Source organism: Chrysochloris asiatica, unplaced genomic scaffold (assembly GCF_000296735.1).
Source record: "Chrysochloris asiatica unplaced genomic scaffold, ChrAsi1.0 scaffold00127, whole genome shotgun sequence".
Classification (NCBI taxonomy): Eukaryota; Metazoa; Chordata; class Mammalia; order Afrosoricida; family Chrysochloridae; genus Chrysochloris; species Chrysochloris asiatica.
This window is the reverse complement of record NW_006408645.1, coordinates 3,253,089-3,271,651: the sequence shown is the minus strand read 5'-3', so window position 1 is coordinate 3,271,651 and position 18,563 is coordinate 3,253,089. Positions and strand designations below refer to the sequence as shown.

The 18,563-nt window shown below is 48.5% G+C and overlaps 1 protein-coding gene across 1 annotated transcript in view; it reads left to right on the top strand.

Moving 5' to 3' along the window:
• The window catches only part of DLEC1 (deleted in lung and esophageal cancer 1), a 106,308-nt gene that overhangs the window by 59,321 nt on the left and 28,424 nt on the right, over positions 1-18,563 (top strand). Inside the window, exons 7-19 of the mRNA XM_006869184.1 lie at positions 1,369-1,456; positions 2,171-2,344; positions 3,115-3,251; positions 4,692-4,784; positions 7,496-7,586; positions 8,551-8,713; positions 9,974-10,166; positions 10,933-10,991; positions 11,624-11,792; positions 12,245-12,338; positions 12,717-12,847; positions 12,951-13,109; positions 15,979-16,118. Coding sequence (XP_006869246.1) covers positions 1,369-1,456; positions 2,171-2,344; positions 3,115-3,251; positions 4,692-4,784; positions 7,496-7,586; positions 8,551-8,713; positions 9,974-10,166; positions 10,933-10,991; positions 11,624-11,792; positions 12,245-12,338; positions 12,717-12,847; positions 12,951-13,109; positions 15,979-16,118 — 1,691 coding nt within the window. The remainder of the gene's footprint in view (positions 1-1,368; positions 1,457-2,170; positions 2,345-3,114; positions 3,252-4,691; positions 4,785-7,495; positions 7,587-8,550; positions 8,714-9,973; positions 10,167-10,932; positions 10,992-11,623; positions 11,793-12,244; positions 12,339-12,716; positions 12,848-12,950; positions 13,110-15,978; positions 16,119-18,563) is intronic.

The window sequence follows — 18,563 nt, the reverse complement described above, 5'->3', positions numbered from 1 at the left end:
AGCCTCAGAAACCTTATATAGGGTCACTGAGTTGGAACAGATTTGATGGCACAAGGTTTGGTTTGACTTCTTGTTGTTAAGTGCCATCAAACCCCATACAGGATTTCTGAGGAGCGGCTGGGGGTTTTGGTTAGGTTTGGTTTCTGTGTATTGTGAGGATGGCACTGTACCAGGCAGTGTTTTGTTCTTTTGTACATCAGGTTGCTATGAGTCAGAGTCAACTCAGCGTCACCTAACAACAATGACAACATACATACTGAGCTCTTCTTCTGTGCTGGGAGCTGTTGAGGGATTAGCAATGTGTGAGTCCCAAGCCTTTACCCTTAGTATCTCTCAGTTTGGGGAAAAGAGACGAGGAGGTGGAAATTAAAAGTGGGCTGGATAGATTGAGCGATGGAGAAAAGCCCAATTATACTTTTTAACTGGGCCCTGTGAGAATAAATCGCCCAAAGGGATATGTGGGGAAGAAGATGGGTAAGTGAAAGAGGCTGAGAGGTGGGGTGATCAAAACTGTACAGATGAATGTTCTAGGCTCAAATTTCAATGCTATCACTTAGCAGCTAAGGGGATTTTCAGGACGGTTTTCAGGAAAGCAGGCATATGCTTAATTCTTGTTGTTGTTAAGAGCCATTGAGTTAGTTCTGACCCATAGCGACCCTGTATAGGGTTTCTGAGGAGTGGCTGGTGAGCTTGAATTCCTGACTTTGTGGTTCAAACAGACTTTGCAGTCTAGCACATTAACCCACAATGCCACAGCAGGATTCTCAATAAACAGTAGCTATCATTTTAAACAACAGGACAAAGAATTTGTTGTTATTGTAAGTTACCATCAAGTCGGTTCCAACTCATAGTGACCCTATGCACAGCAGAACGAAACACTGCCCAGTCCTACGCAATCTTCACAACTGTTGTCACACTTGAGCTCATTGCTGCTACCACTGTGCCAGTCCATCTTGTTGGGGATCTTCGTGATTTTCACTGACCCTCCTCTTTACCTAGCATGAAACCCTTCTCCAGGGACTGGACCCTCCTGATACCATATCTGAAGTCTGTGAGACGAATTCTCAGCGTTCTGGCTTCTAAGGAGCATTCTGGTTGTACAAATAGATCAGAACTCTTCCTACCTTTATTTTTACTACTTATTTTATGCTTTCTATTATGGAAACTTTTAACTGTAACAAGAGTAGACAGAATAGCATAATGAATCCTCATGTAGCCATCACCCAGCTTCAACTCAGGGTCAAGCTCATTTCATTTGGGGCTCTGTCCCTTTCCCCTGCCCATATGATTTAAAGCAATTCCTGTACATCGTATCATTTCAGCCATAAAAGTTTCTCTCTAAAAGAGATCACCTTTACCTTTGAACAGATGGCAATTGCTGTGCAGAACACCACTGCAACTAGCCGCTACCTGCGAGTTCTCCCACCTTCTACTCCATACTTTGCTCTTGGATTAGGTGAGTTCAGAGTAGCGGTTGTCGATTGTCTAAACTGTATCAACATTATTTGTTGGGTTCCCTCCTATTTATTACCTTGCCTGGCTGTTCTTTATCTATCTTCAGCTCAGGCCCGCACTTCCCTAGACAGCCACTAGGGGCTCCTTCACACTCACCCAGAAGTCAACCTGCTTGCCCTTCTAGTGAGGCCTGGGTAACCCTCTTTGGCATCTGAACTGTGAGCCTCAGTTTTGACAGCTCCTTTCTCCCAGTACCTCCATGCAGGCACTGGTTTTACCAGTTATGCCTCTGTGTGGGTCACTCTTCACCCTTCACGTTGTCACTACCCTTAGCCAGGCCCTCCTCCTTCCTCACTTAAACCACTGAAGTAGCTTCCCAGCCTGCTTTCCTACTTCAGTGCCACATGAACAAATGTCTTCTCAAGAATAACTCTGGGCATGTCACCCCTGCTCATAAATCTCACATGACCCTCTATTACACACAAAATAAGTTCTAAGCACCCCCTAGCCATTCCAGCTCTGCCGTCTCTACTTGGATTCCCCCAGCACAGCCCAGTGATTCTGCTATTGGCATGGCCTTGGTCCAGAGGCATTTACTCATAAAGTAGGCCGCACTAGTAGGCCCCTTCTGATTGCCCTGTTCTGAGGCTGAACCAAAGTCTGGTGACTGGATGGCCGATCTCCAGATCCTCATTTATTGTCTTTGTCATGACAGGAATGTTTCCTGGCAAAGGCGGCATGGTGGCTCCTGGGATGACCTGCCAGTACATTGTCCAGTTTTTCCCCGACTGCCTTGGTGATTTTGATGATTTTATTTTAGTAGAGACCCAGTCAGCCCACACCCTCCTGATCCCTCTGCAGGCCCGGAGGCCACCTCCAGTGCTGACATGTGAGTGTGCGTTCAGGGCTTGGAGAGTCTCTAAAGAACTGCCTTCTACTCTGTCTCATCTTGTAACAGCATCACAGCTTGGTCCTCTTGGGGTAGGAGCTTCTGAGGCCTGACAGGGACCCTGCTGGCAGCTGCCACACAGTCTTCCACAATATTAGGTGTTGATTGTCCTCCTTGCCCTTGATCTTTCCCAGTGGAGGTTAACTTTGAATGACACATTGCAGGGGAGGAGGCCAGCAGCTTGGCTAATCCCAACATGACTCCGCTGGTTTGAGAACCTCCCCTGTGTGGACCTGTGCCACACTATAAGACAAGGAAGGAGGACCTGGGAACCCTGAGAAGCCCCCCCCCCCACATCCCCCATTGTTACCTCTGTGGCTGGATGGCTGGACTTCCTTTGGGTTTGACTGGACTTCTGCACTTGTGAGCTTTTTCAGCTGTGCAGAGGCTAGAAGTCGGGACTTTGACTCCCTACTTCTGTCACAACCCCTAGGGCCATGCTGGGTGACCCTGAATGAAGCATGAGTCTACAGCTGACTCCTGCTTCTCTAGCCTGGAGTGAATAGAGTCCCATGGTGCTGCTTCCACATGGCCCCACCACTGTCAGGGCTGAGCCCAAGTTACTTCCGGGGTCAGAGCATATCCCATCATCCTCTCTGCTTGGGGTACTGTGTAGGATTCCCTGGCTCCCTGGCTCAGGAGAACAGCAACAGCAGGGCTTTTCCAACTGACATATTGTTTCTCTTGCGCATCTTTTCCTGCATCTGCAGTGCCCCCAGTGCTGGACTGTGGTTACTGCCTCATTGGGGGCATCAAGATAACCAGATTCATCTGCAGAAATGTGGGCTTCAGTGTTGGCAAGTTCTGCATTATGCCCAAAAAGAGCTGGCCACCGCCAAGTTTCAGGGTGAGTGATTCCAGATTGTTCTCTGGGAAAGAGCAATTCATCAAAGGAAACAGCCCCCTGTGAGGGCCTCACTAGAATATGCTTCTGATGGGAAATACCAGAAAACAGGATTTAACCATCTCAACCCAACTGCCTCAGTCCACACAAGAGTGAAGACATTTGGAGATTAGGTCGGTAGTTGTGGTTGTTGTTGTTGTTGTTAAGTGCCGTCAAGTCAGTTCTGACCCATAGCGACCCCAAACAGGTTTCCGAGGCTGTAAATCTTTGCAGGAGCAGAAAGCCTCATCTTTCTCCCGTGGAGCAGCTAGTAGTTTCAAACTGCTGACGCGGTTTACTGCCCGATTCGTAACCACTACACTACCAGAGCTCCTTAGTTCTGGTTATGCCACTAACATCTAGATGACCTCGGGCAAGCTGTATTGACTCTCTTCATCTTCCAGGCCTGGCTCAGTGTGCTTGCCTTCAGACCCCTGTCAGCAGCACTGTTTCATGTGTTAGAGTAGATCAGAGGTCACACACTGGCAGCTCTTTGACTGAATCCTGCTGGCCTATTTAAGTGACACTGTGGTCAAAACATCTTTCAAGCCAACATTTACAACCAGGGAGATTTCTCATAGAAATCTTTAAACAGTTGGAAGATACGCTGCGCTGGGTCAGGGTTCCTCCACAGCCCTGTTGGCTGGAGCTGGAGACAGCGCACCTGCCCTCTTCCCCCGTTTGTCTGTTCCATCATTCCCCATAACTACAGACACCGGTTCCCATTATGCTCACACCATTGCCTTTCTTATAGGAAAGAGATTTCTCTATGTCCATGTCTCCAGAGAACAAGTGGTAGATCCAGAGGACCATCTGTTCCCAGAAACATAGTCTCCCCATTTATATTATCTGCCAGGGTCCTGTGAGCATGAGTTTTTGTCCCTGGCATGCTAAGTGGCTTCTTGTGTAGGTGTGAAGTTACAGCTTTGCTCACAAGGTGGCAGCTGTCTTTTGATTGAGGAGCTTAAAAGTCAGGCGTAGGTGGAGAAGGGAGGCAGCTAATAACTGGGCATCAACAATGCAGGGTTCTGCGTAGGGGAAAGGACAGTGTCCTCTGGGAGCCTATAGAGGGGGAACTTCTCAGCCCACCTCCTCTGCAAAGTATTCTCATGCTCCTCCAACTTCATGTCTGAGCACTTGACAAAGCTATTTCTTGTACTGCCGACCAGCAGCCAAGTTTTTATGGATGCCCTGTGATTTCCTCGTGTTTAGCCTTCAGAACTTAACCGGTGCCTGATGAAGACTGAGTAAATGCAGCTGAGTAAATGAGCCTTAGTTTCTCTCTTCTATGGAGGAATCCTTAAGATCCTTCAAGTTGCGAAATGGATGTTTGGAGGGAGAAATTTGCCATTGGATTTCACAATCTCTTCCAGTTCATTGAGTAACCTTTTGCTTTTCCTTCAGGCTGTGACAACCAGTGGCTTTGTTGAGCAACCTCCCTTTGGAGTCCTGCCTTCCGTGTTTGAGCTGGCCCCAGGACAGGCCATATTAATGGAGGTAGGTAATTAGACGTTGGTGTATATTTTCTTCTTCTTAATGATGAGTCACAGCTGTTCCTTCAATTGCTCACATGATTTCACTTACCTCTGTGATTTTATGACCCAAATGCCCATCATAAGCTACCCTAACCTCCGAAGTATCTGGGAAAGTGCACGTTCTTACAGTCTGTGGAGTGATGTCATTTGATGGTCTTAGGACCTCCCTCACAAAGCACATGCAGAAAACATTTCCATCTTGGTCTCTGAGCCTCACTGGGCCAGCCACTTCCAGTGACATCATAGTGCCCCTGAGGTCTTTCCTGGATCCTTCAGGCTTTCTTGGACTCTTCTTTCCCCTGCCCTACCACCCGGGAGACGAGAGTGATCTCGCTCTGCGCTTTCCCTTTGGAAACTCAGTTTATGTGATCTCTGAGGCCTGCCGTCCCTACGCCTTATGGTAGAGGTTCTGACTTCCTGGCCATGAGCTTCTCCTGTCCTGAATGTCCCCTTTCAGCATTTGCTTCTTTTGTCACACCTGCTGACAGGGCCTCGGAAGTGCCTGAGACTTGGCAGTGCCTCCCTGCACCTTCACCCTCGTCCCACTCCCTGGTCCAGGAGTCACACTTTGCTGTCATGTGACTGCACATGGGGGCTGCCCCACTTGAGCTTGGCCTTACTCACAAGTCAGTTTAGCCCTTGACATCTAGGAGTTAAAGCTGTCTGTTTTCTGGGGGTGGGTTTGGCCTGCACCATGTTGTCAGATAGTAAACTCCATGAGCCACTGATTCCCAAACTGGGCTGCCTAGTGGAATCACCTGAAAAGCTTAAAAACCCATTGATGCCTGGGTTCCCTCAGGTGATTCTGATGTGCTGCAAAGTTTGTGGTATGTTATAAAGGAGAGATTCCTGTTCCTCAGCCTTTTAGAAGTTTCTAGAGTCTAGTGGGGTCTGGCTCTCTGCTTTACATCCATGCTGATCGGCTCCTTGATGAGGACCTGCCTCTCAGGGTTGAGACTGGACCAATTCAGGGCCACAGTAGCATTTTCACAGTCCTCGACAGCTGCTGAGGGTCACGCTGGGTCTGCAAGGCCCACACACAGACCAGCCTCAGTCTGCTTTCAGGGTAAGGAACTTGGGGCCTGGTCTCCTCTGACCAAACCAGGACTCTCCCCTGTGGGGAAGCAGAAGGAGGTTTTTCTGCTTTGTCTTCCTTGTACATTTTGCATGCTGGTGAATTCGGGCTTTGTTTATTTGTTTTAAGAATTCGTATTTCCAAATAAGAAATAAATTCACATAATTGAAAAATTGAAGGATGCAGATAAGTAAACAGTGAAAGGCTCTACTGTATCCCAGTTTCTTTCCTGGAGGTCACAGTCTTAGAATGTGAGTGCACTTAGAATTAGGTATGCTAGGCCTAAATGAGCCTTTTCCATTTTTCCCTTTATACGGACTGCTTCCTGTGCTTGAGTCTGTTCTGCATCACGTGCTTTCACTTACCATGTTACCTCAATACTCAGTCTCATCTTTTTAACTCCTGGAGTTTTTACTCCACTGTGCGCCTGAGCTGGAATTAGTTCAGCCCTCCTAACTGACGAGCGCATGGAGGTTTTCTGAACTCTGGCTCTTTTGTTAAGTAGCTCGTTCATGCATATGATAAGCACTGGACTGCGAACCACAAGGTTGGCGGTTTGAGCCCACCGGCCACTCCTCGGGAGAAAGATAAGGCTTTATGCTCCTGTGAAGATTTAAAGTCCTAGAAACCCTAGACGGGGTCACTATGTGTCAGAACCAACTCAATGGTACATAACAACATCAACCACCTCGCTTTATCCAAGTATGGGTCTGCCTATAGGATACAGTCCTTAAAGTAGATTTGCTGGGTCAAGTGTATTTGCTCTCATATTTTGATATATGTTGCCCAAATCCACTCCATGAAGTTAGTACCCATTTTTGTTGCCACCATCTGGTGTGGCGCTGGACCGCACAGTCGGTTTGAATGGTAGCATCGGCAGTTCAAGCTCACCAGCCACTCCTCAGAAACCCTATACAGGGTCGCTGTGAGTTAAAACAGACTTGACAGCATTTCACAACAACAACATCAATTGTGAGAGTGCCTGCTTTCTCATACCCTTGCCAATGCCATGCGACCTCAACAAAAACAAAACTGGTGTGGACATTTTTAAAGATATGCAAAAATAGAATCGCACACCATTCCCCATATACCCACACCCAGCTTTAACAATGACGGACTCTTAGTCAGTCTTACTGAATCTTCACACCTTACATGCCCTTCAACCAGTCCCCACCTGTAGATTGTTTTAAAGTAAATTCAAGACGTGCTATCATTGCAAATGGTAGCTAACTCTCTGGTGTTTGCCAATATAACTGAAAAAATGGTTCTTCTGGGTGATTTCTAGTTACATTTTATTTGGAATGAAGTTGAAGAGGGCTCTTTTTAGGTCCATTTCTGTGAACTTTGTCTTAGTATTCATTCCACATGCTCTCCCAGTGACTCTGAGGTGGAACTCTGGCTGAAACCCAGCTCCACCCCCACGCCCACGCCCACCCCCACCCTAGGCTTTTGGAGAGGAGCGTGAGGGTGGGAGAGGAATCCCGCACAGGAAGTGGAGAGCAAATCAGAGTTGGACATGTGCGTGAGAAGAAGAGGGTGGAAGGTGGAGGTGGAAGCTTGTTAATGGGAGGTAACAGGACAGTGCTTCTCTCCCACAGGTCTTGTTCCTCCCAAAGAGTATAGAAAAGGCAGAACAGACCTTCGTGATCGTGTGTGACAACTGCCAGATAAAGGAGCTGGTGACTGTAGGTGGGCTTGCACACACACACACACACACACACACACACACACACACACACACTTCCAGAGACCAGGTCCCTAGGTCCGAGTGCATGTCCCAGCTTTCCGCCTCCCCTCCCTGCTCCCAGAGCTACTGCCCAGCTGCACTCTCTGTCCGGAGCACGTTGAGGGATGCTGAAGCCCCCAGGCCGAGGGGTCTATTCTGGTCAAAGCTCAGAGTCCTTCATAGCAGTGTGGGCTCCAGAACATTCCCAAGGAACCTGCTGCTGAGAAACAGATGGATCTTTCAGTGCTCCACTCTGAAACCCCTTGAGCTCTTAAAGGGAATTTCCAATGACTTCTAGATAAACCAGGAGTCCTGGTGATGCTGTGGGTTAAACTGCAAGGTCAACAGTTCAAACCCACCCGCAACTCCACAGGAGAAAGAGGAGGCTCTCTGCTCCTATAAAGATTTACAGTCACAGAAACTCTGAGGAGCAATTGTATTCTTTCCTAATATGGTTGCTGTGAGTCAGAGTCAATCATTGGCAGTGGGTTGTATACATACACAATCAGAGGCACCTCTAGCTTTCTGTAGGGTTAGAAAGAGCATCCTGCTGAATTTCCCTCAGGTGTTCAGGTTCCTTTTTTCCTTTCTTCCTTCCATTCATTCATCCATCCACCCACGTATTTGTTTCATTAAACGAACATTGAGTGCTTACTATATGCTACATTCTGGAAATCGCCTCATTTGGGTCCATAAAGCTGTGAGGAGATGGATCTGTGTGAGGTTATGCTAATGAACTGCCCCGTCCCCTCTTCTATGCACTTCCAGGGATCATGGTGGGAGATGTTTCTGGGGAAGTCATTGTGGGCTCCCATGCAGGCTGAAGCCAGCTTCATGTGGATGGTGGCACTGGGCAGTCTTGGGCCACCAAGTCCTGATTTCAGCCCCGGACTCTCGTCCTGAATATCTTTTCCCTGCTTGTGTCAGGAATCGGACAACTGGTTGCTTTGGAGCTGATCTATGTTTCTGGTGAAAAAAGTCAACCCGAGCCTGGCGAGCTCACCGACTTAACCGCCCAGTACTTCATCCGCTTTGAGCCTGAAAACCTTCAGTCTACCGCTAAGAAACAGCTGATCATTAGAAATACTACGTGAGTGATCCCTGTACAACATCCCCGTCCCTGAGTTCCCAGTGAGAAAGGGAGATTCTTTCCAAGGGCCAGGGAGAAGTCTAGACACAGAATGGCAGATCCCAGATTTTCACTGTCCAGCGTAGTAACCAGTAGCCATACGTGGAGTCCTGGTGTGGCACTGCAGGATAATGCCCTGGACTGTAAGGACTGTTTGAACTGCAATGGCGGCAGTTCAAACCCACTAGGTGCTCCTTGGAAACCCTGTATAGGATCACTATGAAATCAGAACCAACCTGATGGCACTAAACACCAACAAAGCCATATGTGGCTATTTAAATTTAAATCAATTAAAATGAAAAACAATGAGAAATTCAGTTCTTCAGTGGCACTAGCCACATTTTGAGTGCTCTATAACCTCATGTGGTGCCTGGCTACTATTGGACAACACAAGTGTGTCCATTTCCATCATTACAGGAAGTTAAGTTAGACAGTGCTGGTCCACATCATCCTGGGTCACCTGTAGCCAGGAACAGTTCTTCAGAGGCTGTCCTGCCCATCCAAGTCCTGTGGGTTCCATTCACACTGCGATTATTTACTGACCATCCTCTGAGCACCATCATTATACCAGGACGTACCTCAGGGAACCTCTGAACCAGCGCTGGCCTGATGAACGTAGGTTTCTCTCAGCTGGCATGGTCATAATCAGTAGTTACCTGACTCTCCTGGCAGCTGCCCATCAGCGACATGCCCAAAATCCCACTCATTCTCATGACCAAGAAGTTGTCACTGCTCCTATTGGCACTCAGGGAACATTTGTCCTTCTAGGCAGGGCTTCCCTGGAAGGCAGTAGCTGGAGAGGTGGAAGGCAGGGGTGAGGTTGATGTGGCAAACCTTTGAAATTTTCTTGTGATAGGAGACAATACAGAATCTTTTCCTAATAACTGGAGAGCTGCCTAACTCCCCCCCACCCCCCAGTTTAATGGTCGGCTCACGATGGGACACACCACCCCCGTCCCCTCAGCCCAGTTTACTCTCTCCTCTCAGTCACTAAGGACTCTTGACATGGTCTCCAGTTGGACTCCCTGACCCACCTGCTGTCCCTTACTCATATTCACCAGGATCTTCCATGGGAAGGACACGAAGGCTGCTCTAGCCACTTCCTGTTTCTGGGTCCTTTCCTGTTCTTTGAGAGCAGGACCAGGTCAGGGGTGGTTTGGGGAGGACCTGGCTTTGGTCAAATTGGGACATGGCCTTGAACTTCCAGGGTTCTCCCCACAGGCACGTGGAACTTACCTTCTACTGGCAGATCATGAAGCCCAACCTGCAGCCCCTAATACTGGGAGAAGCCTACAGCATGGACAGTATCAAGTACCACCCTGACACGGAGACAGCCTTCTCCATCATGCCTGCAAAGGGGATTCTCAACCCACACACGGACCATGAGTTCTTCCTGAGCTTTTCTCCTCATGAGGTTAAAATTGGGGCCATCTTGGTAGCCATGCAGGATTAGGTCATGATGTTTTGAACCTCCATCCATGTTTTTAATGAAGTTAAAGCCACAGCTGTGCCTGACTGCGCCTGGCACTTGGCTAAGAGGGTGGCTGGAGGCCGAGCCCGATGTGTAGGAAGAATCGGCTAAATTTGCCTGGTCTCGGCCACTGATACACCCTGTCTGCAGCAGGACCTCGTTCCTGCACTCTAGTGCTTTCTGCTTTTTACTTATAACGGAGACATTAGCAGTCCCTGGAGAGAAAGGTGCAGGTTTATCTAGGGAAAGGTTAACACAGCTCCCCATCCACAGTGGAAGGCAAGAAGGAAATGAGAGCTGGGTGTGAAAGATATTTGGGGGCCCCTGTTAGTGGATGTGGGACTACGAGCAGATCTGCCTCTCAAACCCATTAGCAGCTACATCAGTGTTCTGGGATGGTGTGGTGTTCCAGACATAGTGAGGGCCCTCCCAGGGGATCAAGAGGGCCTTCCCTTCCTATTTCTCAGATCTGACTGAGGTAGGTACATCAATGGGGAGACTGAGGAAAGCTCCCCAGCCTCGGGTCCTGGCAGTTACCCCTCTCCATATAGTGGGGGGAAAGGTAGGCAGAGAAGCCGCACTGTTTTCCTGAAGACCTGTGTGATAACTAGGCCAAGCAGGGGAGAAAGTCTTGCCCTGGATCCAGCCATCCCAGGACAGCCTGGCTGAAATACAAGCATGTCTCCAGCAGGCTGTGTTTGTCTTGCAGCGGCGGGGTTTTCACAGTGTTCTCCAGATGGTGCTAGAGCAAGTCCCGGAGCCCACATGGTGAGCAGACACTGGACTCCAGGAAGAGAGGGGAGGGCAGCTGGGCCTGCCTCCCTAGGGGGAGACATTTGGCGAAGGCACCTGGGAGGGATGAATAAGCAAGCTGACCCTGGAGCCTTTGGTGAGTGGTTGCACTTTTGCCTTGCCCTGACACTGTTATCCCTGAGTGGACTTGGCATGCAGGGCACAGAGCTCTCAGGACTCACACCCAGGAGCCTCGGAGCTGAGCTCTGGGCTCATTGCTACTCCTGGAAAGCCAGGCTGGTGACCCCAAGGTGGTAGTGACTGCTGAAGGATGGTTTTGCCATCTCCACCTCCCTAAGTAAACCATCAGATTGGGTCTACGTCAGCCTTGCATGGGGATCCCAGACTGGAGCGCTGTAGTGGCATTTCTGGAGGAAGTGGGATGGGGGTGGCTGTAGTCCTGGGCCATAGGCTAAACCGATGCCACAGCCACCATGTGATATCACCCCTTTAGGGCATCAGCCAGTGCTTCTGATGTTAGGGACCAGTGAGTTAGGATAACATTTTCTTTTCATAAGAAGACCAAATATTTAACACAGCAGCAAGGACTGTGTAGGGACACGTTCCCGGGCTGTGACAGGTGCTAACTAACTGTGGGTTGTGCTCAGTTCAGATACTCAGAACCTGGAGGATACTTCATACACTTTGGGTAATGTGATTGTCCTCGAAGTTGAGGTGAAAGGCTCAGTAGAACCTTTCAAGGTTCTCTTAGAGCCGTATGCCCTCATCATCCCTGGAGAGAACTACATTGGCGTAAATGTGAAGAAAGGTTTTAAGGTAGGTCATTGTCTCTCTCCAGTATGGGCTGGTCCGTGTGGTGCTGAACTTGGATACAGGCATAGGAAGGAAATAGCTGGAGAGGCAGATGGCAGCAGGAACGTTGAGGTTGCTCCTAGGGCCCCTGAACCCTACTTGGTTTTCATAGACCCCTGAGCCAGGCTTATCTGTCTGTCTTTGTCAGCTTCCCAGCATCCTCTGAGAGTTAGGGTTGTGGAGCCCATTCCGGTGCCTAGGGGTCGTTGTCAGGGGATAGTTTTCAGAGTTCTGCCCACCCTGTAGCATGAGGGTGCTATTGAGATGGGAAGTCCATAGCTGCCAGCAGTCAAAACAAAGTGGGAGGGGGTCAAATGGCTCCTTGGTGAGACTGTACCCCAACAGTCCTTGAGCAGGTACAGATTTGACATGGAAGGGCTGTGCCTAGGCAATCCTGGTTGTATTATGTCTTTCAGATGTGGAATCACAGCAAGTCCCCCATCAAGTACATGTGGGAGAAGATTAGCGACTGCCACATCATTGAAGTGGAACCCTGTACAGGGGCTATAGGTGCCAGTGCCTGTGGGGAGGGTTGGTTGTGGCCTGCCTAGGTGTCTAGCTAAGGGGGAGGCTTCAGAGTTAAAGGGACCTATATTGACCTGTGGTTTCCTGTGGCCAACTCTAGCTTAGGTATGATGTGGTTGTTGTTGTAGTTGCAGCAAGTCGGTTCCTGCGCACAGCAATCCTGTATAGGGTTTCCAAGGAACGACTAGTGAGTTTGAATTGCCAACTCTGTGGTTCAAACCAACTTTGCGGTCCAGTAATGTATCCCACAGAGCCACATGGGACGAGTAATAGACAAAAAGGCAGTGGAGTCTAAACCTAACATCCCAGAAGGACACTGCCCTTGATATTTTTCTCCACCTCTCACTCTCCCATCGCTCCCAGAACCCAACGAGGTCGGGGATTTTGAGTTGAACTTTACTGGAGGTGTTCCTGGTACAACAAGCCAGGACCTGGTGTGTAAAATAAGAGACTCGCCCTCACCAGTGGTGTTGCACATCGAGGCGGCCTTTAAGGTGCTGGAGGCTTTAGTGGAGTTGAGGGGCTGGGTTCACCCAGAAAGTGGGCATAGAGCCTGTTTCCAAGTGACTGAGTGGCAGTCCCCTCTGCGCATCTCAGGGGCCTGTGCTCGTCATCAACGTCTCAGCCCTTCAGTTTGGTTTGCTTCGCCTGGGGCAGAAAGTCACCTACCCCATCCAGATCCAGAATGTCAGCCAGCTCCCAGCCATGTGGCACATGAAGGAGAGCACAGTCTACCTTGAAGAAAGGCATGAAAGTGTAAGTCGGACCCCACTGCTCCCACGTGCACCCACATACAGACTCCCCACGCCAAGGAGTTGTGGTGGCACTGTGAAAACACGTACTGCACATTCAGAGTTTTGAGTCTGACAAAGGGAAAACCCTACCTGCTGATTTTTGCTTGGCAGTGTCTCCAATCCTACTCAGCACTGGGTCATTTGGAGTCCTTTCTTTAGCCCCTTGCTTGTTTTCCTGTCCTTTTGTCTACCATTTGATGCATGAAGAAGACGTGCGTTTGTCTCTCTCTGTCAGAGCAGAGTGTTGGTGAGAAAGTGGGCAGCTGCGTTGGTTAGGAAACTTCCAAGGCTGTTTTGGCTAGGGGACTGTGTTCCCTGTCTCCTGAGAAGGGCGCATGTCTGCCAGGCTCACCCCAGAGTCCTAATCCTTTCGGGTATTGTGCCTACAGTTTGAGGATCTGCCTCCAGGTGGTACCTGGACAAGGGCTTGTGGACCAAATCAAAAAGCTCAGAAAAGTCAAGATTTATTTCCTTTCAGATCGCTTAAGGCACGTCTTTTCCTTCTCCTCTTGCTCTTAACTCTGCTTCTGTGCACGTGGGAAGTACGTATTTACTATCATGTGGTATGGCATCACGTTTAAATCCAGTGTAATCCGAAACACACATAGCAACCAGCGGATCTCTAGCTGCCAACAGTTAGATCAAATTGCTGATTTGCCAACCCCACTCTGCCCAATTCTTGATGGCTGGAGCTCGCTGGGAGGTGCCATAAGGTTGTTGCTGCACAGGTGAGAACCCTTGCCAGGTGTGGCTTAGAGGAAGCACCCTCTCTGACTGCACCAAGGACCCCTGTCCTGCCTGCTCCCTTGCACACTTTCCCTTCCTCCTTTGGGACCACTGCAGCCACACATGCGTCTGATTTGGCCATGTGGACACATGATTTAGCTGGACACTCTGGATCTCAGAAGTTAAGACCATTTGTACCAAATCACTAACACTAGTTCCAGGTACCCTGTGTAACAGCTAGTCCCCTCTCCACAAAGGGCTCGTTGTTTTCCCAGCCTGGATCCTAGAGCCACAGAAGGCTGGGGCTGGGACATCCTCAGGATCTTTAGTGTTCACGTTGCTTTTGTTCAGGAATTCTTTTGTCAGATGAAACCAATGCAGAAGCCTAGTATATAGACCCAAGTATACCCACCAAGGAGTCCTAGTGTGGGGTTGTTGGTTAATGTGCTAGACTACAAAGTCAGTTTGAACCACAAGGCCAAAAGTTCAAGCTCACCAGCTACTCCTCGGGAACCCTGTACAGGGTTGCTATGGTTCAGAACTGACTTAGCAGCACTTAACAACACATACCCACCAGGAGACTGTCTAACTAAGCCCCCTCATCTTACCTCTCCCCACACCCATCCCTTGTCTGAGGCACTCCTGAGGAATACTTGGGATTTCCCAGAGCACTGATGGACACTCCGGGACCTCAGCCCATGTCCTCATCTGACAGAGGAGACTGGGGAGGCACCCAGAGGGACACAGGTGTGTCCAGAATCATACAACTGGTGGTGGAATCAGAATCAGTCCTGGCTTTTCTAATTCCCTGTCGGTGTTTGTTTCCCATTGTGAAGATTTGTTACATTTTACCATTGTAATAACTATATTTCAAGATATGGCACATTTGAGGCTGGTAGAAATTCTGTCTCTGTACTCCATTGTTTTGAGCCCTCAGAAGATAATGCTGGGATTTGGGGTTTCTTAGGTGCTCTAGGTCAGGAGATCCAGAGCTACTGAGACCCAACTCAAGATCCCAGCCACATCCCCAAGGCTCCAAGGGGAAAAGCACACATGATCACTAAAGACAAAAGAAAGCAGAAGCAACTCTGACCTTACAGCCAAGCTAGGCCCCCAAACTCCAGTGCCAGGGCTCCCGTGAGCCAGGCTAGGACACGCAGAGCCCTCTTTCCTGTGAGAATTAGACTGAGCAGCCTCTCATGAACACCAGCCCATCTCTCGTACCAGTGCCAGGGAGGTGAATCCTGAAAAGCAAGAGACCATAGGGCCCAGGGTTACCAGGGTAAGGGATGGAGAGGAGAGAGTCCAGTCAAGCCCACATGCCAGACACATACATGGGTAAAGGGTGGAGAGGCCTATTCTGCCAGGTGTAACCCTTGAACTCACTGGGTCCCATGGAAGGGAGAGATCAAAGAGAGATACCTTCCCTCCTGGGTGTGGGCTTCGGTGTCCAGTGATGTTCCACCTGGGGCACAGAGGCCACTTGGTCAGATGAACGCCCCTTCTCTCAGGGACACAAAGAATGGAGTATAGAGGACTCTTCCCAGGTGCCTGCACTCTTTTCCCCTTCCTCCTTCCCTTTGTGTATGAATCAGGGGTGCAGGCTAGACCTGCCTGGGGTAAATGAGTCCAAGCCTGCAATCGGGGATGGGGTAGGATGGCCAAAGTTAAGGAAGAGACCAGTGGGTTCAAAGGAGAGCTGAAGACACCTGGGTCCCCACACATGCCTGCTCAGTGGTGCTGGGCAGACCTCTTGGAAGACCACTGCAATCCTCCCCAGCATGGCACACAAGCTCACCCTCCTGTGCCCACCTGAGCCTCCACCGGCCAGCCCAACACTCTCTTCAGCAACCTCCAACTTCTTTATGCATAGACCCCTCCAGCTGCCTATTGCTTTAGCGTGGAGATTCAGGGTTTCTCCTCTTAATTCCTGAAACTCTCACTCAGCTGGAATTCCCCACCTGCTTGCGTCTTTCTGGATCCTACAAGACACTTTGAGTAACTGGGAGCATTTTGAGGGTGACCATGTACCAGCACCAGCCCTTCATTCCTCTGCAATTCCACATGTCGCCCTTCTCATCCTTCTGTTTTGACCTCTCACTCAGGAGTCTGTCTTCCACATTGAACCCTCAAGTGGCCAGCTTCACCCACTAGGAGACTGCAAAGTGAATGTCACCTTCGAGGCCTTGCTCTGCCAGAGTCTGCAGACGGTCCTGGAGCTGGAGGTGGAAAACGGAACCTGGAGGTAAGCACGTCAGGGGAAGAGCAACAACCTTATGCATATTCATGGTGTGTTATTTATAATGATAGATTTATCTTTAAACAAGGTTAAGTTTAAAGGTGCTCTTGTTAAGTGCCGTCAAGTCAGTTCCCACTCCTAGTGAGTCCATGCACCACAGAATGAAACCTTGTCGGGTCCTATACCACCCTCACAGTCATTGCTATTAAAGCCCATTGTTGCAGCTTCTGTGTCAGCCCAGCTTTTTTGAGGGCTTTCCTCCCTTTTTCACTGACCCTCTACCACGCATAACAGCCTTCACTAGGGATTGGTATTGTTGTTAAGTGGTGGGTGAGTTGGTTCTGGCTCCTAGTGACCACATTATAGGGTTTCTAAGGAGTGGCTGATGAATCTGAACCACTGACCTAGCAGTTAGCAATCGAGTGCTTATCCTACAGCGCCACACCAGGTCTCCAGAATTGACATACATGCATGTTTATTCTATAAAATGTGAAAATTAAGATGACCCATAACCCATTACTCAGAAATAATGGGGTAGAAGGTTACATGTTGGGCTGCTAACCACAAGGTCAGCAGTTAGAATTCACTAGCTGTTCCTAGGGGGAAAGGTGAGGCTTTCTGCTCTCTTAAAGATTTACAGCCTCAGAAACCCTACACAGGGTTGCAGTGAGTTGAACCAGCTTGACTATGGTGCACAATTGTGAGGTCTTTCCTTCAAGTGTATGTGTGCGTACTCATTATGATCATTTTATAATGTGGGAATGGTATAACTAGATAACCTAATGTGTTTTACCATGTTACATTTTCCAGCACCATTACTTTAATTGTTTTATGTTGTTGAGTGTTACCAGAGGGCGATTCCAGCTCATAGTCACCCATCCAACAGAGTCGAATTGCTCCACAGAATTTCTAGGTTGTAATATGTGGGGAACCAGATCACCAGCTTTTTCTCCAACAGAGCCGCTGGGTAATTTTAACAACTATTGTGTAGGTTAGCAAAGGAGTGCTTAACCGTAGTGCCACCAGGCCTCCTCCTTGCTGTTTTTAACTGCATCTGGGTGATTTCAACCCTAGTGACCTGGTATAGGATTTCTGAGGCTGTAAATCTTTGCAGGAACAGGAAACATCTTTCTCTCGTGGAGCAAGCTTATGGTGGGTTTAAACCACCAACCTTTTGTTCGCACACCAGTGTTTATTGTAAATAGTCACTGTGCTCCCTGGGACCCTGGTCATTGAATAATATTCTATATTTTAATACCAAAATTTACTTAACATGTGCCCACATTATATGCTATGAGAGCTGAAACTTGACAAGGCAAATACGTTTTTCCGGGTCTCACTAGTTTTCTGCCTTTGACAGGCTGCAGTGTAACACTTTCCCGTTGCTTTTCTCTTAGTGGAAAGTGTTTTTTTCTTTGTCAGTTTTTGCCTTACACAGGTCCCGGTTTTCACAGGTTTCACTGTATGCATATGGAGGGGCTTCAAAAAGCTCGTGGAAAAATTCCATTATCTTTTTTTTTTGTCTGTTTAAATTTATTTGGATGAAAGGTGACCTCCAAGTTAAAAAGGTATCCTAGGTGATAGTCTTAGGTATTCCTTTAGTCTCTATTGGTCCAGTAAGTCTGATCTTTTTTAGGAGTTTGGTTTTTTGCTTTACATTTTTCTCTCATTCTGTCTGGCACCTTTGGTAATGTGTGTCCTTGGTCAGAATGGTTGATAGTGGTAGCTAGGGACCATCTACTTTTTCTGGTCTCAGGTTAGATTGGGCCGTGGTTCCTGAGCTCTTAGTCCTGTGGACTTGTTTCTTCTTTGGCTCTTTGCTCTCACTTCTTTTTTTTATTCCAGATGAGTAGAGACTGAGTAGGCTTTGAAGACGTAGATGCTACTCACCAAACTAGGATTGTAGAACATTAATATTATTATTATTGGCATTTTTGTTATTGTTGAGAACATACGCAGCAAAACGTACAGCAGTTCAGCCATTTCTACATGAACAATTCAAGGACACTGACTACATTCTTAACGATGTAAAACCATCTCCCTCTCCTTTTCTAAGTTGCCCCTCCCTGATTCACAGGTACTCTCTGCCCTCTGAGTTCCCAGACTAGTCTTTCCGGTTGATATTATTACTTTGATCCCATTTAAAATCATTCTTTTTTTTTTTTTCTTAAATGTTTTATTGTGAATTATGTGATAGTTTACATGGGAGAACATTAATTTTACATTCATTCTATCGTATATCGTCTCATTGCCATGGTTGCAATCCCCTCCATGCAATCCTTCCCCCGTACCCCCCAGGTCTTCAGCACACAGTAGCTCTCCCTCTCTGGATCTAAAGTATCCAGCTGCTCCATCGCTCCACGTCATCATCTCTGGCTCCATTTCAGGCATCACTGCTTCTCTGGGTAGGAACCCACTCTCTGCTCTTCTCCCTTGATGGTCCTAGGGACC